The sequence below is a fragment of the Cricetulus griseus genome (genome assembly GCF_003668045.3).
Source record: "Cricetulus griseus strain 17A/GY chromosome 1 unlocalized genomic scaffold, alternate assembly CriGri-PICRH-1.0 chr1_0, whole genome shotgun sequence".
Classification (NCBI taxonomy): Eukaryota; Metazoa; Chordata; class Mammalia; order Rodentia; family Cricetidae; genus Cricetulus; species Cricetulus griseus.
This window is the reverse complement of record NW_023276806.1, coordinates 219,642,164-219,669,146: the sequence shown is the minus strand read 5'-3', so window position 1 is coordinate 219,669,146 and position 26,983 is coordinate 219,642,164. Positions and strand designations below refer to the sequence as shown.

Genomic DNA, 26,983 nt, shown 5'->3' with positions numbered 1-26,983 from the left:
TCACAGATCACAATAAAGAGCTTTGTGGAACACAGTGCCAATCAGCACTTTTCCTTTGTACACAGAAGCAACTGTAGTACCTTGCAACACTGTGCCGTTTTCGGCATAAACCACAGTTACTTTGGGCTCTTCTGATAGAACGTTCTGGATTCGAAGCACCTATCAAAACAAAACAAAACAAAACAAAACATGAGGTTAATATTGTTGTTAAGTTATATAAATCAACTTTAAATGTGAAGTTCGTTTTCCCTTAGTCACATTATCTCATATAATTACATCAACTGTGTTCTGTCATAAAATTATTTTAAGATAGCTGTTTCCTCATATGTAATTGGTCATATGATGTTTAACAACAGTAGTGAGCATATGAACACACATGGCTAAGGTAGGGAATATAAATGAACAACATAGCTTGCATTTGAGACATTAAGGCATAGTAGGGAACACAGTAAATATGGGAAGGGGGAGTGAGCAATGGGTACATAGTTGCCTGACTGACATTTATGTCTGTTCTGTATATTTTAAAGATAAAGTATGAACTGAAACTTTGTTTGGGGGTGAGTGGGTAGTCATAACTTGATTGGCCTGTTGGTTGATTGCCTATGAGAGAGTCTTCGTACATATCTGAGGCTGGCTTTGAACTTGCACTCTCCTGCCTCAGGCTCTTTCTTGAGTGCTAGGATCACAAGTGTGTATGCACCACTATGCCTTAAAATGTCTGATTTTACAATGTAGACAAAGAAAATTGAAAGCATGACCCAAGAAGCCGCCTGTCTGTAGCAAACTTACCCACTCCTTTGAGTTTAAAGTCCTACTGCTACATAGAAAAGATTTTTAAGTTTAATTTCCTTCACTTAACTGAGAAATTTAATTACATCATATTTGACCATGTATTTCAATTCATGTTAAATTCACATATGGCATAACTAGTGTTTGGTCCTTTTGGGTAATAAAACAACTTTATATAATAAAACGTAATAGGGAAGGTGTCTTCCTGAGGCAGGGACATGGGTCAAGTCTTGGCTCTTTCATTCCCCATTTGTGTCTTTACTGAAATTAGATGGGTGAGACCAAATTACTTCTAAATTCTCTTTTGACAATGATAAAATACTGTGACTTGAAAAAAAGAAACCTATATCACAGAACACCCACTGTGACAAGCTAGCAAAGCCTGGGCATTAAAGATCAATGTGGAGGTTCAAATGACTTCTAATTAGGCTAGCTCCACAGATACATGTTTTAAGAAATTGCTGTGATGTTAACCCATTACTTACAAAAAATAGTTAAGGGTCCACGTCAGGTTCATAAGCCTCTTAGTCATAAGAACTTAGTCATAAGAACCAGATCTATGGGCAGTGCAGTAGATAGTACGCTCAAAGTATTTTATTCTGTGTGCCTTCCCAAGTTCATTATTAGAAAGGAAGCAATTTTTTCCAGAAAAACAAACCAAATCCTTGGTAAAGCAAAGGACCCAAGTTCACCAAATGAGCAAACAAGTAAGAACAATTAAAACTGAACATTCTGCCCAGTTTTATATACTGAACATTCAGCAACATACTATGTATCTTCAATTATATTAAAATACAGTTGAGCAAGGCTACTAGTGAAAGACTAGCGGAGGACACAAAAGAGTGACAATAAACACGACCATAATTCCCTGTAAATTTGGAGATGAGAGGGTCTTTCAATATGAATATGTAGGGAGAGGTTGTTTAATGTGTGTGTGTGTGTGTGTGTGTGTGTGTGTGTGTGTGTGTGTGTGTGTGTAAGAGAGAGAGAGAGAAAGAGAGAGAGAGAGAGAGAGAGAGAGAGAGAGAGAGAGAGAGAGAGAGAGGTATATCAAGTATAAACTTTCCTTTTCTGTCACTCTCCCTTAAACAAGTCAGTACGGCTATTTATATAGCATTAAGTATTTTAAGTGATCTGGAGAGGTTTAAATATGTAGGAGGAGATGGGCAGTGTTGACTCACACCTTTAATCTCAGCACTCAGGAAGGCAGAGGCAGACCGATCTCTGTGAGTTCGAGGCCAGCCTGGTCTACAGAGTGATTTCCAGACAGCCACAGCTACACAGATGAACCCTATTTTGAAAAGCAAATAAACAAACAAAAATATAGGAGAGGCTGAGATGTCCCTGTGGGTAAGAGCACTTGCTGTGCAAGCATGACTACTTGGATTCAGATCCCTAGCACCACATAAAGAGCTGGGCATGGAGGCTTGAGTTTATAATATCAGTATTGGGGGGTGGAGGCAGGAGGATCCCTTGCTTGCTTCTAGCTAATTGGAAAGCTCCAGGTTCAGTGAGAAACCCTGTCTTAGATAGCCAATCTTGACTTCTAGCTTCCTCATACATGTTCCCATGTCTACAGATGCACAATCTCACACATATGCACGAAACCAAAGTATACAGGAGGATGGATACACATAAATTATGTTAAAATACCACATAACTTCATGTAAGGGACTTGCGCATCTATGGAGTTTATATCCATAGGAGTCCCAGAAGCAGTCCATCACAGATATGGAAAGAGGCTGTACTGATAACCTGGATGGGCACTCAAGCCAGGTAAGGGAACCTTATACGGGGAAATGGATAGCACATGGATACAGCTCAGCTGTGTGACACCACTGTAATTTTTAAACTAGTGTGAATTCCCAAGTTGGAGGAACTTATTGCTGAAATAAGGATGTGGGCACCATCCAGTCCTTAATAGAGCTCTTCAGGCTCACATCCCCTAGGCTGACCAAGGCCTGTGTGGAGGGACCTCTCCAGCTTGACTTCCTGCATACTTGGGAGGTCTGAGGACCAGCGGTAGCTATCCAACCCCAGCCTTTGATCCCCTGGATAACTTCTCCCTGGTTAAGCCCACAGCAGGATGCTCGCCTTCCTTCACACACCATTCCATCTGTGTGTTTTGTTTTTAGTTTTTCCAGCGCTAGGGGACAATCCCAGGGCTTCACACATGCTAGATAAGTGCTTTCCACTGAGCTATCCTTACAACACAATATTCATTCCTTTCTTCTGGCTTTGGCAGCCATTTCCTGCAATCACACACACACACACACACACACACACACACACACACACACACACACACACAGAGGCATGCACGCACACAGCCCTGTATTACTGTATCAGCTCCTGTTGGTGTCCCTATACTAGGCTCACAGCTTTGTAAAAATAAAAAACCAAGTAATAAAAAGAATATTTGTGCCCTTCCCAGACTCTCACCAAACACTTCCACAAGCCCTTTAGACCTCTGAGAACTGGGATCGTCTGTCCCTGTGCCCACTGTTATTTGCACATACAAGTGAGAATTTTGTTTTCAATTGAAAATCAGTAGGGATAACAAGACCCTGTGTCCACTTCATCATGCAAACTAACCTCTGAACCAGGAGGGTTCTCAGAGTCGTAGTGGAAAATCCTCATCCCATTGGGATGGCAACCAACCCAGAGATCGCCCGTCACAGGATCCACGGAGATGTTATCCACAAGGGTATCAAAGTCAAGGACCTGCCAAGGTCAGAAAGGAGAGTGAGCATATGAAGAGCAAGCCAGAGATACATCAGGGGAGGCTGGCTTCCTGTTGGAGGCCAGAACACTGCCGTTCCCGGGGATACAATTCACCCCATTTCAGCTATGCTGCAGGGGTGCATCTGGCCTTCTGTCTGTGCTGGCATTTTGTTGGGTTCAAAGACAAGCTGGGTGTAGCAGATTATTTACAAAACAAAGACTGACTCTTCAGGGTTATATGAAATCATTTGTACATGAACCTAAAACTTAAAAATAAAAAATTTAAGAGCAGGATAAACCCATTCTTTCTAAAGAGGCATGTGCTTGTGATGTTTACAAATATTCCAAAAACAAACAATAAACATAGATTCATTTCTGAGAAGGAATGTGGAGGGGATGTAAGTTCCTTGAAGGCTAATCATAGGCGGTGAAGCCAGGAAAGAAATGGTCACCCAGGGTCTAATTCATGCCTTGAAGTTGAAGGAAAGTTTGTTCTTTCCTTCCCTGAAGTTATGCGGCTCCCTGCTCTTTTTTGCTGTTTCTTCTCTGACTATAAGCTGCAAAGGCAGGATGGCTGCACAGATTGCTGCCGTGCCTGTGCACCGGCATCATAAATAATAGCAATGATTCCTAATTCCACCATTCATCATCCTGGCTGCCTTCTACTGGGAAGAAATCCCATCTATTTGTTTACCTCTAACTCTCACTGGAGAAACAATATCTACTGTGTACTTGAGTCTAGCAGATTCGGTACCCAGGGACCCTGGAAATAACTGATCGTGACTCTCTGAAAAGCCTCAGCGTAGGTAGGCAATGTTAATGTGTTTGCTACTGCCCTCTGCTTCCTGCTCAAAATGAGAACTGTCCCCACATGTCCACGAAGGGATTAGAGGGCTCAGGCAACCTGGAAGAGCCCCACTCTCACTGTCAGGAGAGCTGTCAGCCTTCAGCCTTCAGTCAGAGACAGCAGGAACCGTAGGAGGTGGCTGAACAAGCAGTCCCAGGTCAAAAATCTACTCCCGGCTTTTTCCAACCCCCAGGAGCCATCCACCCAGTGTCAGCTCTCTACTTACAGGCTGACATTAGCTTCTTTAAGTGAGGAAAAGGTGTTATCTAATGTTCTACTGTTAGCATGGAGCAGGTAATTTGCCCATGGCAGATTCCATGGTGGATGGAAGCCTGCTGAGAATACCCGTGGAGGTAAGAGTGGGACAGAGAGGCCTAGGAGCCCATCCACTCTGCATACAATTACCACACACTCTGCAAGGCACTCAGCTCAACGCCTGGAGTGAGAGGCCTCTACAGACATAGCTCCTGCCTAAGACCAGCCACCATCCATGAGGCAGCCTGGTCTGGGTCCAGAAATGAACTCTTGCCCTGTAAATATCTAAGGCCCAGCCATGCTAATCATTGCTTGAGGTATCTCACATGTGGAAGACACTCAAGCCTAAATAAGACACTGGAGTGTTGATGTGGTAGCCCAGCAGTAAAGTGCTTTTCCCTTTCTTGCCCCTTTCCCTGATGGCCTGGTTCTGCAATCCCCAGCACTGCCTCAAAGAAATGCCCTAAATAGTTTGTTTTGTTTTGTTTATTCTTTTATGTTAACATCACAATATTTTGAGAACTCCAGCTGACTGGTGTGACTAATTCTTAATATTAGAGTCTCAGGGAACAGGAAAATTCTTTTTGCTATGGTAAAATGTAGGTAACATACCACCTGCCATCATAACCACTTGTACAAGGACAGCTCAACAGCATCAGGTACAGGCACATGTCTGTGTCACTGTCACCATCAGCCATCTCTAGAACTTTAAACAGTCCCGAGAGAAACTGCAACCATTAAACAACCATCCCTTGTTTCCCAGCTTTTGATAACCACCATTCTGTTATTCCAATGAGTTTAAAATATGAAACATGTTAAACTTATTTTAGTTATCTTACTTTGGGGGTAGGGTCTTGCTGTACAACTCAAGGTGGCCTTTGACTTGGAATCCCCCTATCTTAGCTTCCAGAATGCTGAGATTAAAGGTGTGAACCACTGTGCCTGGCTCTTAGGTACTTCAAGTGAGTAAAATCGTGTTATCTGCCCTGGGTTATTTCACTTAGCATAATGTCGAAAGGTCCATCCATTTTGTATCCTTCCTTTGTGAAACTGAATGAGGTTCCAATGTAGGGTGTCACCACATTTGGAGCGGGACATTTACCATTCACCTTCATCACAGATTTGATAATTAGCCTCAACAAGTTGTTCAAATCTCTTAGCACTCTAAAGCATTACTGAACAAATGGCAATTCACATACTTCACTAAAGGATTAGTAGCACTGGATTTGATGGGACAGCAGGGTGGAGGGCCTGCTAGGTTGGTTTTGTAATAAGAGATGGCCCAGTTCTGGTGGAAGCCAGATTTGACCACCCCACAGCCCTACAAGAACAGAGTCCTCACATTCCAGGTTGAGTGTATATTGAATTGGGTTTATTACAAAATTCCATAACTTTCACCTTGCAGAAGTATCTGCTGTTATAAGCACAGTGTGTTTTTATTCCCTAAGCCAGTTGGAGTGTGTGAAATTTTATTTCTCTGCAGCTAATATTAAACTAGCTCTGCCAACGATTTTTAATGTCAAACACGATGTTAGATTTGATGTTGCTTTGAGGCAATTTTCTCTGAGTGAGGCCCCTTGTGACAGTCCCTGAGACATGGTGACAGGAACCGTCATACAATTGACAGTGACAGTGCTTCATGCTGTGGGCATGGATGGTGGCAGCGTGGTGTCTTGTGGCTCTACAGGGACAGGGTCCACTTCATAATGTTATTTTTGAATAAGCCTTCCTTCCTTCCCTTTGTGCAATTATACTTTCTGACCAAAACTTTTAGCCTAGGCCAGAATTAGTAGGGGCAGAAGGTGAAGCCCTGATATGCAGCTGGCCCCACCACAGTGACTAAACAAATGTTTATTGAATTCTTATTAGATGTTAGGAACTCTTCCAGTAACAAACAGAAAAACAAATCTACCCTGGTGGATCCTACAGACAGTGAGGAAGAGTAGCAAGATGTGTAGTGTGGTGAAGTAAAAACTGACAGCACGAATAAAGCCATCAAGAAATCAGGACCTACAGTGGGGAGCAGGAAGCTGTTAGTAGTTTGGGTCATTAGGGAAGGTCTTACTGAAGTGCCATGTCAGCAAGAACTGGAAGTAGCCAGGTCACATGCAGCCATTGTGAGTATGTGGCTGTTGTAGAGGGCTGTAGAATGTCAAATACAAGTGGAAACTACTTCTTGGCATCTCTGTCCCAAGACACACACACACACACACACACACACACACACACACACACACACACACACACACAGAAGAGAGAGAGAGAGAGAGAGAGAGAGAGAGAGAGAGAGAGAGAGAGAGGCACACACAGAGAGATACACACAGAGAGAGATATACAGAGGGGGGAGAATGAGAAAAGAAGTAGAAGGGGATAAGCAAAGAACCTGGGAAACAACCCATCTTAAAATTCTCTGGAACAGAAAGTTTCAGAGTTCCCTGTGTGAGATGCCTGGGTTGCTGTTTCTCACTCTGCCAAGGAGCAAAAGTGAACAACAACACATGATGATAATGGTGGCTCTTAATAAATAAGTGAAAAATTGCTTCTCACCCACTCCAATTAGAGAATCCCTTTCTCCTCACTTTTAATTTCACAAATCAATTAGAATCTAATTATCACTCTGCAAACTTTTAGTGTTAATACATCTTACCTTCAATGGAGTTAAAGTCCAATTAGCATGCTTTTCATACACGTGAATCTTGTGAGCCAACAATTCAGCTACATAGACATACCTTCAAAGAAGAAAAGGCTCCGTCAAAGTGCTTGAAGTGATGCCAAAAGGCTGGGGTGTGATACCTCATCTTGGGATGGAACTTTGCTTACAAACTAGAAAATCGAATCCATCTCAAAGTAAACTCAACTCTGAAGAATTCCATGGGTCTGCAGGGCATGCAGCATATAATCACTGGAAAACCATTACCTAAGGTGGCAAGGTACTCACCCTTGATCAGCAGGGAAGAAAATGCTAACACCTGCTCTTAATACTTGCATTGCACACTGTTGCCTTTGATTTGCCAACCCAGTGGCAAACCCTAGGTTCTGCATGTCAGAGGGCAGTAAGTTTGGGTTTGGGGGAGCATCGGGAAACCCTCTTGATAATGGCCTTCCATTTCAGGACGAGAAAGAATGAGAGAAGACAAGGGTTTGGCTTCAATGCAGAGAAGTCTCTCTCTTCCTGTTCTGAGGCTGATCCAAACATAAATTTAGTAATTTGTGCAAGGTGTAACACCATACACCATAATGATTCTTGATGGGGCTAAGCACAGTGTATTCTAAAACAATTAAAGAAGTGTGTGCTAATTATTGTCTTCTGTGAGGATCTGAGACAATATGAACAACAGAAAACTGCTGTGTTACTGATGCTCTGAAATGTTTGGTGACATAGATGATGGGGGTATAGATGGATGATGGACAGATTTTATATGTTCATTCATGCTACCCAAACCTGGTGCCCAGACCAATAGTCATCTGCAAACTGTTTATTGCAAAACCAACATGAGGTAGTAGCCTATATCACTAATAGTTACATTGACTCTTCCATACAGTAAGTGTGGTGGCTTGAACAAGAATGGTCCCGACAGGCTCATATATTTGAATGGTTGTATAAGAGTTGGCTGAACTGTTTGGGAAAGATTAGGAGATGCATTGGAGGAGTTGTGTCACTGGAGTTGGGCTTTGAGGTTTCAAAGGCCTGTGGCATTCCCAGTTAGCACACCCCACACACCTTGTGGATTTTGTCTCAAGTCAGCTCTTAGCTCCTTCTCTAGCATCATACCTGCCTGCCTATTGCCTCCTGGTCATAGATCCACCTGGAACTGTGAGCCCATAACTAAATGCCTTCTTTTATAAATTTCCTTGGTTGATGTGTCTTTCATACAGCAATAGAAAAGTAACTAAGAAAGTAGAAATTCCTGGTAAGGAATATCTTGCTTTACATTCTGGTACAAGACCCTTTTCATAATACAGGTCAAACTACATACTATATTCACTCATTAGAGACTCCCCTAAATCAGTAGTTTTCACATTTTTCTCCCATCTCATTTTACTAATATAACCAAAAGATGATCATATTACATAGGAAAAGACTGTTCTAAAGCTATATAAGGAGAATCCAAATAAATCTATTGTGTCATAGAAGGCACACATACTTGCCATCAGGGGAAATGCCAATGCCATTAGCGAAATCAAATCCTTCTGCTAGCACCTGGACTTTACCAGCACTGTAGTAAACAACATTGGACCACGACAGACCAAGGTACATCTCCCAGGATCCTAAGTATGGGTCAGCAAAATAGTGATCATTCGTGGCATAAAAGCTCTCAGGTCCAACAGCAGCAATATCATTGACACTGCAATTAAAAATACACATGATTACACACAGAAAGATAGCACACGTTACATGATTATACATTGATACTTAGTAAAGTCTAGGCTTAAAGTCAAAATACAGGATGGAGTCCTCAAACTAACAGGATAGGCCAGAATCACTATGGCATCACTCCTAGCAATCTCCAAGGATATTAAGATCTGATTATTAATACAAATAATATTAGCTTTAGAGTAAATGTAGTGCTGTGTGTGTGTATGTGTTTGTGTGTGTGTGTGTGTGTGTGTGTGCTCAGTAAACATTGAATTAAGCAAGAGATCATGATCTGGGCAAGACAACGCACATGCCACTGACTCCTGTAAGTCAAGCACATTGTAACAGGGAGTAAAAACATTGATCTGGTAGCCCTGTGGTTCCAGCCCTATTAGCTGTGTGATCTAAGGGAGAATCAATCCTTTCACATGTTAGGGCCTCAGCTTCCTTATCAGGGAAGGAAGGAAGACAGTCTCTTCTATCATTTGCCATGAAGTTTCATGCCTCTTAGCCGAATGAGTCCATAAGCAAGACTGTTCGAAATAGGATGGTTGGCTCTCTCTTTCTGATTAGGATTCTCTCTGTGTGCTGCTGAAAATGTAAGATATATGAGTCCATTTTTCAGCTCTAATAGGTACAATAGCAAACACATAAGTGAGTCATTCCGTGCTGATTGAGGTGACAGAAGTTCCCTGGGGCCATGATCTGAGAGCAAATTATCTTCGCTCTACTGCAGAGTGCATAATGGCAAATGCGTCAGCTCTGACGCAGCCAGGGCTCAGGCGCGAGTGAGATGGGACCCAGAGCCTCAGTTTCTCATCTGTAAAGAGAGCTTAGACGATTTTCCCCTCAAAGTCACACGGCTCATTAGAGAAGCCTATGGTCGAATCACAGTGGGAATTACAATGAGACAGTGCTGCCAGCTCTGCCAGCAGCCAGACTCCCCGAGTCTTCCATCAACCGCAGCCACTATTACCGCAGTGGAAAAAAGTCCACGGAGTTAGAAGGAATCTGTGCAGGCTTCAGACAAAGACTGACAAGCTGCTCTTACTTCTCTTTTTAAAGCAGATTTTAGAAATTAGTATGCAGTTCTCCATGGAACAGGAGCAGATGGGAGCAGTTTGGAGCAATCGCTTTGAAATTGGGTATACTGTTTGAATCTGAGCCTGCCTGCTATGGTCACAACGTGGGGCCACAGCATGTCACCCAACTTTGAGACAGTTCCTGAAACTCAGTGTTCTTTCTGTAGCTTGGCGTGTTGGCTAAAGATGAGATGAAACAGTGAGTTTAAAGGCCTTGCCATCATGTCTGGCACACATAAAGGGCCAATAATAATAGCCGTGTTATTGTTATTAACAGGTTAACTTACAACGGATCTAGTAATTTGAATATTAATACTATAAACAACACTAAAATACAAAGCCACAAATGTGTATGACTAATCCTTGGGTAGAGAGAGCCAAATTTTAGTTAATTGTGACACTCTGATTCTATCTGGTCTGGTTCTATGCTGCCAATCCACAATATTTTCACATATGACCAAGAAAATAAAAACTCTGTTCTGCAAAATTGGAAACACTAGTGACTAAAAAAATTAATTTTCATGATTTCTTGTGACTCAGAGTACCAGCTCTGGCCTCAAGCTAATCCCAGATATATTAAAGGCTGAGGTTGTCTTCTGAGGCACATTGTACTGCACAGATAGGTCAGGTCTCAAAAACAATTAAATCCACGTATAATGTAATAATAATACCAAATTAAGAGGCTGTTCCCAAACAGTCAATAAGCCATGTGTTTAAAGCAGTCTGCATACAATTGACTTCTAGCTGAGACCCCTTCGGTCTACTCCTGCCACAATTCCATCAGCTTTTCCTCTTCTTTTGGTTCTTCAGATACTTGAAGGCCTCATTCTTTCTTTAAAACTCTCTCTCTCTGTGTGTGTGTGTGTGTGTGTGTGTGTGTAGTATATATAATGCTATAATATCCTGTGTCTCAACCCTACCTCAAGATCTGTATGTACTCAGGATGGCCTTTAGCTCCCAGTGGCTGGGATGATAGACATGTACCACCATGCCTGTTTTCTGTAGCACTGGGGATTGAAGCCAGGATTTTGTACATGTTGGGCAAACACTCTTTCAACTGAGCTACTCCCCACCTCCTAAAACACACTTGTATAAATAGAAACTTCCACCTCCAACCTATTCTCTCCATTTGATCGCATCCTAGGTATGCAGAAAACATGGGTGGGCCTTGGTTCCTACCTGGTCCATAACTAGTTAGCTAAGCTTTATCTAGTGATTTAACCATTTCCAACTCTCAGTTTCCTCATCTTCACATCTGCCAAGTGAGGTGGGAGAGGGGACACACAGTGTAAAACAGTGTATGCTAGATGGCAAGATTTTGCTAAGGGCCTGGAACAAGGCCAGATCTAAATGTACACAGCAAGGTGGATGAATGCTGTTCTTAAATTTTACAAGAAGGTACTACATTTCTTGAAAACCATAATAAAATTAATAGACATTATCATTATCGGGGAGATAATATTGGATTGTTTTAAATCTATCATTGGGCCCAGTTCTTCATAGGCTAAGTGAGAAGGTTAACTAGAATTGATGTCATCAGGTGCTTACTTTTCCCATGTGTTATGTTGTCCATGATTCTGACATGGAACCCAGTATTTCATAAGTAGTTTATAACACACCACTAGTAGATGTACTATAAGGATGTCTAAGATGCATTGAGATTGGGATCTTCTCTTATATCTGTCTGGAGATCATAGGACCATCTGAAATATTGGTCTTATAAGAAGCAGTTTTGTTTTTTAATTCCTCAGAATTGCTTGACTGGAGATCCTGAGGCTAGGAGCTAAACCATAGTGTCTACCCAGAATGGGGTAGATGAGGGAAGAAGGGAATGAGCCCACTCTTAGGGTCCCAGAGTTTCTGGAAGTTCTGAAGAAGAGCATTCAGAAGAGTTGAATCTGCCCTGGCCCAGATGAAAAGCTAACTGTGAATGAACCATCTTGCCATCAAGGGAACAGTCCACATAAGGCACTCCGTACCTAGGCAAAAGTTCATGTGTGATGGTTTTCAGATGCAAAAGTGATCTTTCCTCTTCTTGAAATTTAAACACCTCCACAGTGGACTTGTAGTTTGGATGGCTGACTACCAGTAGGTACACCGTCTTATCTGAGAGGGGATGAAAAACAAAAAATTGAAGCATTAGCGAAGCTCTCAGCTGTCAGTTCTATCTCCCCAAAGCAATTTCAACCCACCTCCAACTAGTACTTAGGATGTCAGGCAGATGGAATATTTTCATCTTGTAGAGAAAAGCATTTGTGATTGCTCCTAAGAAAAGTGGCTAAAGGAAAAAGTAGTGACAACCTCTAAAAACTTACAACTTCACAGAAGGAAAAAAAAATAAAAGCCCTGAACTTCAGAACCAACATCACTTGCACTGAAACTGCAGACAGCTTGTTAAGCTTTGATGGTTCAAGTGGTCTTCATGAGATACCAAGTTGAGGTAAAAGGATTGAGGGTGTGGGAACTGGACTGGACCGTGTGCCATTTACACAGTAGCTGGTGAGGTCGCATGTAATTGACACCGTGGAAGATGACTAGTGTCTCAGGAAGAATGTCACAGAGAGAGAGGGAGAGGGAGAGAGAGAGAGAGAGAGAGAGAGAGAGAGAGGGAGGGAGGGAGGGAGGGAGGGAGGGAGGAGGAGGAGGAGGAGGAGGGGGAGGATGACTTTGGGCATAAAAGGAAGTGCTCTAAGGAGTAAAGAAGGTATGATCAGAAAAAATGTGACATGATGCCACTTGCAGGAAGAAGAGATGAGAAGAGAAGAGAGTGGTAGCTCGCCATCTAAAGCTAATGTTTGGGAGGTGAAGGCAGGAGTGTTGCTTGTAGGCATACAGAGTAAGAACCCATCTCAAGAAGAAGAGGAGGAGGATGAAGAGGAAGGCAAGAAAGGGAAGCAGTGAGCTATCTCTGGAAATCTGTGGCATTACCAAGTTGGTATTTAAAGGGAAATGATCTACTCTTTAACAGACACAAACAGAAAAGCCAGCTCAGATAGTTTTTGATTGGCTCACCCAACAAGCATGTGTTTTTAATTGGTGTTAGATACTGCAAAAGAATATTGTAACATGAAAAAGAGATAGAGGGCACTGCAGTGTCGTCATAGGAGTTGGGGACCTTCTTTCCAACAAGATGGTGTTAGAGTAGAGACCTAAATGAAGTCAGAGTGAACTGTGTGCATATCTGGAGAAATAATATTCGAAGTTGAGGAAAGAGCATCCACAAGCGCCCTGAGGCAAGAGGCTCCTGATACTTTTGCTTACTAGTGAAGTAGTGATTAAAGCCCAGAGAAGAGAAAGTGAGGGATATGAGGCCACAGAGGGAGGGGCCAGGGGCAGTCTGGCTGGGGATTAGGGTAGGATCTAGGTTTAATCAGTTGGGACCATGAACAAGGAATAACAGGACTTGGGACTACTGTAGGAATCGCTGCTTAGAAAGAGGAGCATTTGTGTTAACGTAATAACACTGACAAAAAAAAAAGGCAGGAAAGAACATGAGAGGCATGTGATGGGACATATCAAAAGCCCCCAGTGACAGCTGAAGAAGGAAGTCAGACACCAGATGAAGTTAGGGATTAAAACGGGAATTAATCTTGTATACAGAAGATTCTACTTCTAGAAGTTGATTCTAAAGAATGCTTGTAGGTGGTCCATGTGCAAGAGTGTCACCCTGAAACCACTTATAAAGAGGTAAAAAGTGAGAGCACCTCCTTACATACAAGCAAATGGGCAGTGCTCAGGAGTCCCATGCAACCGAACCCCGAGAGCCCTGAAAGTGGGTCTAGATGCACAGACATAAAAAAATCTGCGGTGTAGTGCTGAAAGTGACATTCAGCTACAAAAGGGGTTAGTAATGTCCCACCAATTTTATTTTTCAAAAGTATACACATGCCAAACACTGTATTTCTTCGCATCTCTAATGTTTTAAAAGGCAATTAAAATGACAAAGGATGGGTGAGTGTATAGAAAGATCATTGATGTACACACACACACTCACTCTCTCTCACACACACACACACTCACACACACGTATATAATCATATTTTTGACATTTTAAGTTTAAAGTGGTCATAGGAGAAGAATCTAAATGGAAGTTTCTAGGACGATCCATCAACCATGGGGCTGAATACATAAAGGGAAAAATAATATTAGTAACCCATAGTTGGGGATATTTTCCTAGAATTTAGGCACAGACGGTGACCAGTTCGAAATGTCTAGATGAGGGAAATAAAGAGGCAGTCAAGTGATGTTGAACTGAGACTATGAGGGACTGCTTAAAGAGTTACAGAGACTTATTGGGGTACACAGGCAGGGAGCCCCGAAGCAGCTCACAAAAGCTGGACTATCGGATGGCGTAACGCTCTTGAAAGAGAAAGGAGGTAATAGATAGGTGGGAGGAAGGAAGTATGGGAGAAAGGAAGGGAGGGGGGGAAGGGAGGGGAGGAGGGAATGGAGACAATGGGTGATATAAATGAGCATTTTTTGTCACCTGGACAAATCTTAACCATTGCCCCAGTCACTGTCAAGCCAGAAGGATCCAATTCTTTAGGCCTGAAACTTGTGCACTGGGTGTTTTCCATTTTCAGGTGTTTCTGCGTGCAACTGAATTTAAGAATTGTTACGCTGCAGAGGAAATGGCACCAAACACACAGGGAAAGACGATGATTAAAGGCACCCTGGGTGTGGACAGCAAGTGCAGGCAAAGGCATCCAAATGAAAACGAGCTTCTGATTAGTGAGCAGAGCACCCAGGCTGAGAGAGCTGTGCAGGAACTCGGTGTCACTTTGCCAAAGCGAAGATTCAGGGCTGCAAAAATCTATGGCCCCGGATGCTGGGCTCTTTCAATTGCTTAACGTGGAAAACCTATTGCAGTTAAAGCTGGATACACAACTATTTTAGAAACATAATGTACATACTACTGTGAAATCGGTGGCTTCACAAATCTGAGATATTTAGCATTTTTTAGGCATTGAAATCATTTTACCATTGCTTCCTTAAAACAGAAGGTAAGGTCAAAAACCGTAAAAATTCTTCATGACTAGCCTTTCATAGGATGAGGAGAAAGAAATATTCATTGTTTGGCATACTTTTATCCTCTAAACTTTTTAAATTCACTATTAATTTTTACCTTCATCTGTGAATGTGCTGACTCCATGAGGGTTAAATGATGATTTATTCCAATTAGTTCCTCTAATTTCTAACTCCAACACTGCTGGGTCCTTCTCGTTCAAGTCCATCAGAAGTATTCTTCCAGGTTCATTGGCATCAAAACTTTTCAGTCCAGGATATTTCAGTCCCTAAAGGAATAGTGGAGAAACAGTAGGCATATCACAGATACTTCAAGAGCTGAGAGGTGATGATTGCCATATGTGTCCACAATAGCTGCTCTGGGCCATGGGTGACCACAGGGCAACCTCTTAACAGACTGACTAGTGTGACAGGATACTCTGGGAACCACAGGTTCCTTTATGGGTATCCCCTACACACCTCACATCCCGATCAGCCAAGCCTTATGTGAACAGAGCACTGCTCCCAGCCCTATGAGAGTAGGGCCCATCTCACTCTAAAGTGGACACTAGCATACAGAAGGGCCAAGAAAAAAAATTGTCAGTCCTGGAAAGTGACAGCCAACACTCACAGTGCTAAGGAACGCCAGTCCATTAGGCAGGATCTCTAAGTCTTCAGCACCTGTTTCTGCAGGAAGGAAAGCAGAGGACAGACTGTTTCAAACCATGTTAGGAAGCTGACAAACCTTTCCTTTAACTCCTCTCACTTGAAAACCGATCTTTGTCTGAGCCACTGTTTGCCAGGTTCGGAGTGAGCCTTTCCTTCCGCTCGGATTGAAGAATGCGATCATAAGAACATTAAAGAATGAATTTTAGCCAGGCCATTGGTGACACATGCCTTTAATCCCAGCACATGGGAGGCCGAGGCACACAGATCTCAGTGAGTTCAAGGCCAGCCTGGTCTGCAAAGTGAGTTCTAGGGCAGCCAGGGCTGTTCAACACTGTCTGGAAAAACAAAAGCAAAAACAAAATGAATTTTATATTTATTTATTTGGCAAAGTTTTATGTAACCCAGGGTAGCCTTGAACTCACTTTGCAAATTGAGGATGACCGCCACACGTAATGGGATGACAGACATGTGCCACCATGACTAGCTTGACTATATGGATTTTTAAAAATATTAATATCATCAGCAAGCACAATGATAATTTGTACTTCATTTACTTGCTTCAAATCAATGGCTCTTTATCTCAAAATCAAGATCGCTCAGAAAATATAAAACATGATTATTTGGAAAGAGTTGCTATTAGCCTGAACTCCAGAACTTGTAAATTCCGAGTACAGGTATTGCATCATAGTTCCAAATCAATTAAACATATGAAAACCATGTTAGAAATACAAGCAAACCCCCAAATGTTTGTCTTTTAAGTGGGGATATTTTGCTGATAGTCAGTAGCATGTATTTGCTAAGTATAAATACTCATAAAATATCTCTTCAAGTGAGTTACCACTTAAATACATTCAATTTTTAAATTTTCAGTTAACACAGAAACAAATGAAGTATTTGTTTATGTAGTCATACTCTTAATGGATGCATGTTTTTCAGATACCCATAATATTGGCAACAATATTATGCTTTCCTAGAAAAAGTGTGGTGGTGCTCATGTTTAAGAATACTACCTAAATGAGTCTTCTTGACTTGCTTTCTGGACTAGAGCCACATTAGACAAATAATTCTAAGAGCAAAAGCCAACAACCGCTACCCAAGCACAGCAAAAGCATGGATTGCAAATGAGTTGGCCTCCACTGGCAATGTTAGCTGATTGGTGGAAACAAGATGCACACTTGAGCTCTGGGATGCTCTCAGTTGGGTATCAGGGGTTACTACTTCTCCACCTTTTTATCTTTGCTGACAGGTCTTGCCTCCCAGGATGGACACCAGTAATTATCTTCCCAGCTTCCTTTGCAGCTAAGACATCAGCCTGTCCCCCAGCTCTGCCTAATGAGATCTAAGGGGAAATCTGCTGAGAACTTCTGGAAAAGACTCTCCTTGCCAGCACTCAAAAGAGGGGGCACATGAAAAAGCCTTGTGGTAATTGCCTGTGAGAGGGTTCATTAAAAAATCATTCTTTAGTTTAGGCTTTAATCTCCTTCCTCTGTCTCCCTTTTGCCAACTCCCTGGGTTTTATTACCATAAAACCATTGTTCTGGATATAATTTTTGTTCTGTTAACCAAACAAAACCCAAGAAAAACTGAAGTGTCTAGGTGATACAGCTGTGAGGTCAAAAGTCAAAGCCCATGGCATCTGTAAGCAGCTCCTGACTCCATATTACACTCCTGATTCAGTGTTGTAATTTTGGATAAAACTGAACTGGAGCATTGGCAAAATCGATAGTGAAATAATATCCTTGCACTGAAGATTTGACACTTCCTCATCCGTATACATACCGATTCCTTTAACAAAATTACAGTTGGGAAGGTCTACAGGAGTTACTTCACGGAAAGCAGTTAATCTTTTTCTGGAAAGGAAAAAAGAATAAAATAAACATAAAATTCACACGGCAGAGTTGAGGTGCAATAGTAAGCCCACAAAGTTCTCCTTAACTGTCTTTTGCCTTGGGTATCCTCCCTGAGTTAGTATTCCTGGGCAGCTGAGATTCTTTAAGACCAATGGGGACCCCAGGGTAGGACATACAGTTGAGTGGGGACTGTTATGTGCAGAGGAGGACAGATACATGAAGAGACATGTGGTGTCCTCCAGGCTCTGTGAACTTTGGCAGTCACAGGAATTATTTCATCAGTTGTCCTTGGATTCCATTGTGGAAAGTTAGGTTAGGTTGTGCAGCACAAGACTCCAGTTAATGCCACTGATGTCTGGGAACATCTCACAGGAAGAGCTTGTTATTTCTCTAAACATGTAAACTCCAAAAACATATGCTGCTTCAAAGTTCTAGATCAGTTAAACATTTGAAAACCATACTAGCAAAACAAGCAATTCAAAATGCTTACATTAAAATGGGGATACCTTCCATACAACTCGAGAATGTGTATTTTCTATTCTATCAGGCTCTGCAGCTCATATGGGGTATTTGCCTTTCAGATATGAAAATGCGGGTGTGTCCTAAAAAGTATTTACAACTTCAGAAAGTCGTATCCAAGGACAGCACGCAAAAAGTCATCACACATATGTGCTTTTCGTCTCTGGTAAGTACTGAAGTTAGGGATTTGCACATGACAGACAACGCTTTCCCTCTGAGCTGTAGCTCTGGGCCCATGTGGTATGTTCTTAGTTCTTATGGTGTGTTTGTTTGGTTTTTATTTGATTTTTCAGTTCTACTCAATTTGAAAATGTTGGTCATGATTTATGAAACTAATATTGTAACACTGTTTTTTTTTTTTTAAAGAGAACATACAGTAAATACTTGTAGAATACCTCAATAAAGGAGGGGTTCAAGATGTTAAGGGCAAAGGTCAAAACGCATGGCAAAGTAGATCACCAAGAGGGATTTCAAGCTTGTGGAATCACTGAATGTGTTAAAACTTGTGGAAGGATCCCAAAATCTCACTCACTGCATATTGCCCTATTTAAGTCTCTGTGTTTGCTCCCATCTATTGCAAGAGAAAGCGTCTCTGATGAAGGTTGTGGACTGTCAGCCTTTTGAGATGCTTACTGTAGCTCACAGACCTTTGACTCTTACCTAGGACTGCAGCACTCCAAGGCCAACCCCATCAAGCCATGTTTCCTATCTGAGCCATGCAACTTCACAATGGCTGTGAGCAACATTGGAACCAGAGAGATTACAGTTTCTTAAGCCCATTTTAAGAAATAAAATTCTACTTTTAAGTTTTTGTTACCCTTGACTTAAAAGAGACACTAGATAAAAATTCAATATACTTCGCCAAGATTCTTCTTTTTATAGTTTCAAACAGATTAGCCTTATATCTTCAATAAAATGGTTTTATGTTAAATATATAAAACTCTGTAAATAAAATTTAATTTTCATCATGTCATGAATTAATAAAAATTTACTCCCTCCCCCCAAAAAATCTTGTGGAAGGAGCCAGTGGGTTTTTTGAAGCCCACAAGAAGAGTAAGGGCAGTAACTCCTCACAAGGTCCACTAAATATGATGGGTTTACACAGGATAGAGAAAGGCCAATTGGCTCAACTGTTCTCATTAGATAAATCACGCTGAGCCAGAACCCAAAGTAGGCAAGAAGACAGGAAGACAGGTTCCCAATTTATAGCCCCCCTCCCACACACCAGGTTTCAACAGGACATCATTGATGTCACTCTTCAGGTCCTGCATGTGTCCCCTTTTAGCCCCCAAACCCCTCTCTTGAAGTTCTTTTTCCTGGTTATGTATGGCTATGGTTAAGTAGTTATGAAGTGCCTGAGCCAAGGTTAAAAGACAAATGTGCAGACAAATCTGCATTCAGCCCTCTCATTGAGCACAGTTTACAGGTGACACCACTGTCAAAGACCAGATGACACCACTGCAGAGGCCAAGATGCACACTCCTCTACCTGCAAGCCCGTATCCAGCTCTCAGAGTGTGTCTGTTCTCACTTGATCAGGAAATAGTTGTCAAGGGCAAACGTTCTGGATCTTATAAATAAAGTTCATTGTTTGAGAAACATCTCTGATTCCAAAGCCTCTGAAGTCCATCCAGAAATCACATAGACTTTACTGTGAACTGTTCTGTACAAATAGACACTGACTCCCTGCCAAAGCACATTAGACCCTTAAGCTATGCTGGCACTCTGCGACCCAGGTACTTCCATCTTGTGCTACCAAACATTCCTCATTTGTCTAGGTTTCTTTATGAAGGCTACTACATGCCAAATCTCATGCTAAGGTCATTTACACATACTTCCTCATTTAATCATTCGAGAAGTTTTGTAAATAGAGATTCATGTTTTCCATTCTGGGGCTATAGCTCAGAGGTAGAGTACTTGCTTGGCATATTCAAGCTCCTGGGTTCAATCTCTGTCTTCTCACTGTCTCTGTCTCTGTCTCCGCAACACACACACACACACACACACACACACACACACACACACACACACATTTCCCTTGTTCTATATGTGAAAACATCAAATACCAAGTCATTATGATATGAGCCTTTAATTGAAAAGGTACAACAGAGATATGAAATCCAGGGTCATGATCCAAAGCACTCTGTTTGCTACTTCTGCTTTGTACCATTTTCATTAGCCTATACTTTTTACTCCACTTTGAATGTCCTTTTCCTCATTACCCAGGACTCGTTCGTGCCTTCCATAGCTTCCTATGGTCTTCTGTGATGGGATCAGTAGCTCCTTCATTCATTTTCATGGACCATGACATATATGTTTACCAAGTCCCTTGACGTGGATTTTAATAATTGGTTTTTGGTTTTGTTGCTCCCTTTAATACTTAAATTTATGAGTGATGCTACACCACTTTATTTCCAACATGACTTCCAATGTGAACATGGAGCTTGTAGAGGAGGGAGCTCAACCAATGAATTGTTCTATGGCACTCCTAGTCTAGTATGTCAGACAGAGAAGATAGATACCCTAATCATCCAACGGGGCTGGAACGCAATTTAGCCCTAGCCATAGTTTCAAAATTATAGTAATATTCAAACATTATATAAACTATCCCCCAAACTCTCATTTGCTGGAGGTGTGGTCTCAGTGCATTGCTCACAGATGGGACCTTTAGGAAGTGACTGGGTCATGATGGTGTTGATCTAATTGATAGAGTAATGTGTTCATGGATCCATAATTGAATGGACTCTTTGAAGGTCATGGACACTATGAAAGGTGGGCAGAGTTTGAGGAAGTGGGCCCCTGGACCTACGGATTTGAAAATCTATCTTGTCCTCACGCCTTTTACTCTGATTACTTCTCTCTGCTAATGGTTATCACGTGATAGTTAGCTCTCTGTTCCCTGCTCTTACCATCTTGTGGTAGTTTTAATGTAATTGGCTCCCATAATCTCATAGGGAATGGCACTATTAGGAGGTGTGGCTTTCTTGGAGTAGGTATGGTCTTATTGGAGGAAGTGTGTCACTGTGGGAGCAGGCTGTGAGTTCTCCTATGCTCCAGATACCACTCAGTGCCACAGTCCACTTTCCTGTGGCAGCCATCACCGTGTCTACCTGCCTGCCACCATGCTCTCTGCCATGATGATAACAGACTAAACCTCTGAAACTGTAAGCTGCCACTTCAATTAAATGTTTTCCTTTATAAGAATCGGTGTGGTCATGTTGTCTATTTACAGCAAGAGCAACCCTCACTAAGACACACTCCCCTCATCATGCCCTTCCTGATGGGGGATGATGGCCTTCTGTATATATTTCTCTTACTGGTTGATGAATAAAACACTATTTGGCCAATAGCCAGTAGAGGCAGGAAGATAGGCGGGGCTAGGAGACTAGGAGAATGCTGGGGAGAGAGGCACAGAGGCAACATGAAGAGACGCCATGTAGCCGCCAAAAGAGTAGCAGGTTTGGGCATTCCCTGGTAGGCCAAGACCACATGGAGATACATAGATTAATAGAAATGGGTTAATAATTAAGACAGAGCTAGCCAATAAGAAGTCCTAGCCATCAGCCAACAGTTTAATAATTAATATATAGCATATCTGTGTGTTTATTTGGGGCTAAACGGCAGTGGGACCTGGCTGGAAGAAAACTCCAGTTACATCTTCCTATAGCAAGCCCACTATAATGGACCAGCCTTCATGGTCTTCAACTTTCAAAACTTTGAGCCAAAATAAGTCTTTTTGTTTAAGTTGTGTCTCTCAGGTTTTTTTTTTTGCCACAGTCACAAAATGTCTGACTAACACACCAAATATCATGGTCATATATGATAACTATGAAAATAAGTGATGTCAGGGATCTTATTATCTGACTGGTTTGTGTATCCTAGTGCGATGTGTGTTATTTTTCCATGAGTTTTAGGTAGAGAAAAGGTCTAACTTTTCTTGGCATTAACATGATAGGATAAATTCAAAGTTACAGAAATGAGATCTTATCTGTATTGTTTGCCTACAGGACACACTACCTAGCATAAGTGTATGAGTGTGGGGTAGCAGAGACATGTGGAATTAATGCTAGCTTGGTCATTCCCATCCAAAGACAGAAACACGGAGATCTTACACATTATGGTGGCAAGTATAGGAAGGAGCCTACTTGGTTCTCCACATCTCACAACCTCAAGGAAATGTCGTGTGTTGTTCTGGGCCCATAAAGATCTGACTACAAGGATGAACAGGACCTTGGTTTCTTCTTCGTTGCCTCGCCCATATCAGATGTTCAGGAAATTCTCCAAGGCACAGGCTGGTCCTGCACAGATTCCAGTAAACTCCTCCAACTCTTCGTGTCCATACCACACCCCTGCTTGCATATAATCCATCTCTGAGGAAAGTTGTATGTACTCTGAGGACAGGGCTTGCCATCATGTGTTGATATGACACAGTCACTTCTTTTCTCTTCCCTGGGCAGATTCCTGGCCTTCCTGAGTCTCAAGTGCATTGTCTCCAAATGGGGATAGGTCCTTATCCATCCCTGGGACTCTCTGGTTTCCGTTCCAACAAACAGGGTCTGAGTATCCTTTACCAAGCATACAAATCTTCTGGGCTGGGGGCATTTGCTAAGTAAGACTGATCAGATTTGCTTATCCAGGGAGGTCTTGGGTGCCTCTCAGACCTGTGGATCCTTTTGTGTTAAGACTTTAGGACTTCTGGTCAGAGGATATTGTTTCCCTTCCATCTCCTGCCAGAGATCTTTCAGGAGACTCTACACACAATCCCAAGTCTGTAATTTAACTGACCTTTACAGCAGGAAAAAGCCCCAATCAAGCTATAGAGATGGCTCTGTAGTTAAAACACTTGCTACCAAAGTATGAGGACCTATGTTATCATCCCTGGCACCCATGGAAAAACCAAGATACTGTAGTGTACACCTGTAATTCCACAATGCAGAGCAGACAAATGGGATTTCTGGGTCTCCTTAACTAGCCAATCTATGCATCCATGGAGATCTAGTTTCAGTGAGAGATGCTGCCTCAAAACAATAAGGTCCAGAGTGATGGAAGATTTCCAACACCAATCTCTGACATCCCCAGGCCCATACACGGGCAGGTCCAGCCACACACACACACACACACACAAACATACACTACACACACAAGTTTTTCAAGCCCAAATACTTTTCTAATGTTCTGTGATTTAAGAAACAAAAATGTCCAAAACCCAACTCTGTGGATAAAATTCTAAGTAGTCCATAAAATTATATAACTATTTAATCCCAAATAGTCCACAATGGTTAATTTTTTTACTTCAGAGTAAATAACACAATAATATTGACTAAGCCTTTTAGAGTAGGATGGTGTGTAGACTTTGAACCCTTATGGAAGATTATCCTGAAACTTCGGGTAATTCTCAGCCTCCTGCCCATTAACACCCTAGTGGTTTGTTAAATGCTTTCAAGCAAAGCAGGAACAAACAGCACTGAACAGCTGCTGAGTCCCAGGCTCCTTGTTGGTAATTTTCTGTATATGTCACTATGTCCAGTTTATTGGAGCATTCAAGGGTTAGAGACGCAAAACAATTTGCCCAAGATACCTTACTCAAAGCAAAACCAGACGAGTTTCCATGCCCCTCCCTCCATCCCCGAACCCACCGGACATGCGGGCCACACCAGGGAAAGGTTGTTTCCACATGGACCAGATGGCAAGCAGGCTTCCTGTCTACCTCCCCCCCCCCAGTGGAGCCTCCAATTGAGATTCTCTAAGCCAGAAATGTTTGCTACATCTATAGATTTTCCTGTTAAGAACCTGGAGCTACTTTAAAGTATGGAGGTACTCCTGGATCTGGTAGGGGTGGGGACCATGGGGCTTCAGCCTTCACCCCATATCCCCCAAAGCAACTTACTGATAGGAAGACTGATGGTTCTTGTAGAGTGCCAGCAACAGCCCTGCGATGGTGAGCCCTATCAGCTTGGCCATGCCTGAGACTCACAGACAGACCGAGTGTGGACAAGTGCAGGGACTCTGGTCAATCCTGAGGACTGCAGCCCAGAGGCTTGGACAGCTCTGGATTGGACAACCTGAGCTCGCCTGGAGCCGCCCCCCCAGTGCCACAGCTCTAGGTCAGCCAGAGTCCTCCAGCTGCACTCTGCTGCCCAGGTGCTTCATTCTCCTCAAGCACTCCAACCCATCCCCCAACTTTAAGGATAGAAAAGCAGAACAGGTGCTTAAACTGGTCTGGAAGGGATTAAGCAAGTTGGAGGAAACAGAGAGCCGTGGGAAAAAAATGAGCCAGGAGGGTAAGTAAGCCTTTCACTCACTTTGTGCCAAAAAGAAAAAAACAAAAACAAAACGATAATCCTTGTGGCTCAGAGGGGCCTCAAAACTTCACCATGATAGCAGCCAATTAACAACACAGAAGAGAGGGCTTTGGTCAGAACCCTTAACATCCATGCTGTTCTCACCAAGTGGACCACAGAAAGGTTGCCTTGCAACACCATCATTTCAGAGTACCACGTATACTTCTGAGTTTACAGACACAAGACTCCGCCATTCGGCAGCTCCCTTACTTGGCTGATATTAAACTGAGTATCAGCTGTGTACCAGGCACTGTTCTAGACGCTCAGAGGGATGACAAGTCTCTATGGGGCTTACATCCAGTGAAGGGAGTCAAACAAAGAAATCGTCGCTACAGAGGCTGGCCAATGAGATGACTCACTATGTAAAAGGGAGTGTTGCCAAGCCTGGCAACCCGCGTTCCATCACTAGGACTGACTAATGTGATGGAAGTGGACTTGAATTCTGAAGCTTGTGCTCTGGCCTCCACATGTACATGTGCTGCACATTTTCCTCTGAGCTTACCATGCATGCCCACACAAGTGCATGTGTACCTGCAAACATATAGTACTTGCACACACATAAATGTGTACACATGCCCAGAAATTGGCCTGTTCCAAACAAGTCTCTATTAATTATCTATTGCATTAAAAAAATGTTATACTTAACGTAATAGCTAAGGATAATGGCAGCCAGGAACTTTCCAAAGATCTCCCCCAAATACAAGCAATTGCCATTGCTCTTGGTTGCCCACTAGAACTTGAGGAGAAGACCCGTTATTGAAGACACCACATAGTTTGCTCACAGGACATAGTGAAATCAACTTGGTTCTGACAAGGAAGTGTCCTTGCTAGCCAGCTCTCACAGTACCAGGAGGTGCTATGCAGGCTGGGGTAGGGGGAGGAGTCTCAGCACTCTTACCCAGTCGTGAATGCCGTGAGCCCCAACAACAGCTGACAAGATATGGACATGGGTGCAATCATGGCATAAGTGTTGTCAGAGTAACCAAGTGTTTTCTGATTGGGTTGTAGGACTGTTCCATAGGAAAAATGCATGCCTGTTCCAGCCAAGGACCATGACTGCAGAGGATACAGGCCCCGGAAGTGAGCCTACTACCATACTTTTACTAAATGGAGATAGTATCAAACTGTTGTCTAAATTCTAATCTCTGTAACCAGATATTATTGCAGCTCCTAGACGTCATTGGAGAAATTTCATTGTGCAGTTGACTTCATTAATACAGAGACTGTCAGCTGGTCAAGATACAAAGAATACATGTCTATGGAGTTGGAATGCTTAGCCACAGATGTCCCATGGCCAGTAGGGTCTTATCACCAGGTTCTAGTGGGCAATGTATAGCAACAGACATGTATATCAACAACTTCCCCACAATGGTCAGGCACATCTCAGAAGCAAGAACTCAAAGACTTTGAGAGTTCAAAGTCAGGGCATGCTAATGGGGAACAGTATCTTTGGGAATCCAAAAGACCACTGAACTTACAAATTCCTGGAAACTATGGCTGTCAGCACAAGATGTGCTCAAGTTCAACAGCATGGAGAGGGTATATATGAAGTCCTACACCCAGCTAAAGAGTTACTGACAGTTGATGGCTGCTTGAGAAAGAGAGTCAATTTCCCTAAGAGTGTGGCCCTGATAGGTAGACTTGGCTCTAGCTGGTGGCCTTACTTCCTTGAGTACATGTAGCACAAACTGGACTTGATTAGAAAGAAAAGGAAAAAGAGGACTTGAAGTTGGGAGTGATTAGGGATGAAGATGGATCTGGGAGGAGTAGGGGAAATACATTGCATGCACATAGGAAGTTTTCAAAGAATTAAGACAAGTATTATATTTATATTTGAAAAATTACAAGGTTGACTAGGCTTCCCCCCATATATTATATCAGCACTAAGCAATTGCTGGACGTGAGGATACTCTTCTATGGATCTGCCTGCAAACTGGGCAGTGAACTCCAGGTACTTAGCCTTCATGTGTAATCAGCTATGCTGGATTGGACTTTTCATTGATATAAATGCCCTTGAGCCATCCACGTTCCTTTAAGAAACCCCAGTGAACTCATTGATTCACCAAACCTAAAAAGTGATGTTCCTTTGTTATCTCTTAATATCTACAGATAAGGAATCCAGGCACAGTAAGTTTTTGCCACATCATTCAAGCTGGCAGAAGAACTGGCAGCCATGGCTGTGGAATTTTCAGAAAGTTCAGCTGAGGTAGTAGCACAGACATGAAATCAGCCTTCAAGGTAACTCACGTGGTTCCTACAGAGGTGAATCCCTTGCCTTATAGGCTTGTCTCCAGAACTATGGCAGGACAAGACAGCCATTCTCTCTTACAGTGAGCTATCTATCTTCCAGAATGAAAGAGCAAGCCATCCTGATCCCCCATCAGAAGCCCCCACCTATCTGTTAAAAACCTAAGGTTGAAAGTGACATCCTAAGCTCCAGTCCACACTCACGGGCAGAAATAATTAAGCTCCACCTCCTGAGGGGGCGCACACACAAGTTGTCACAGGTATCTTGAAAACCACCACAACTCCAATCTGCCCCCGTGT

General features: G+C 42.5%; 1 protein-coding gene across 1 annotated transcript; it reads right to left on the bottom strand.

Annotated features, from left to right (window-relative positions):
* Positions 1–24,056, bottom strand: Pon1 (paraoxonase 1). Its single transcript, XM_027389881.2, has 9 exons — positions 23,983–24,056; positions 17,507–17,577; positions 15,690–15,745; positions 15,180–15,348; positions 12,034–12,160; positions 8,761–8,961; positions 7,263–7,344; positions 3,385–3,513; positions 1–159 (listed from the first exon to the last, which is right to left on the bottom strand). The coding sequence occupies exons 1-9, from the start codon at positions 24,054–24,056 to the stop codon at positions 1–3; spliced, it is 1,068 nt and encodes a 355-aa protein (XP_027245682.1).
* Between the last annotated feature and the right edge of the window lie 2,927 nt (positions 24,057–26,983).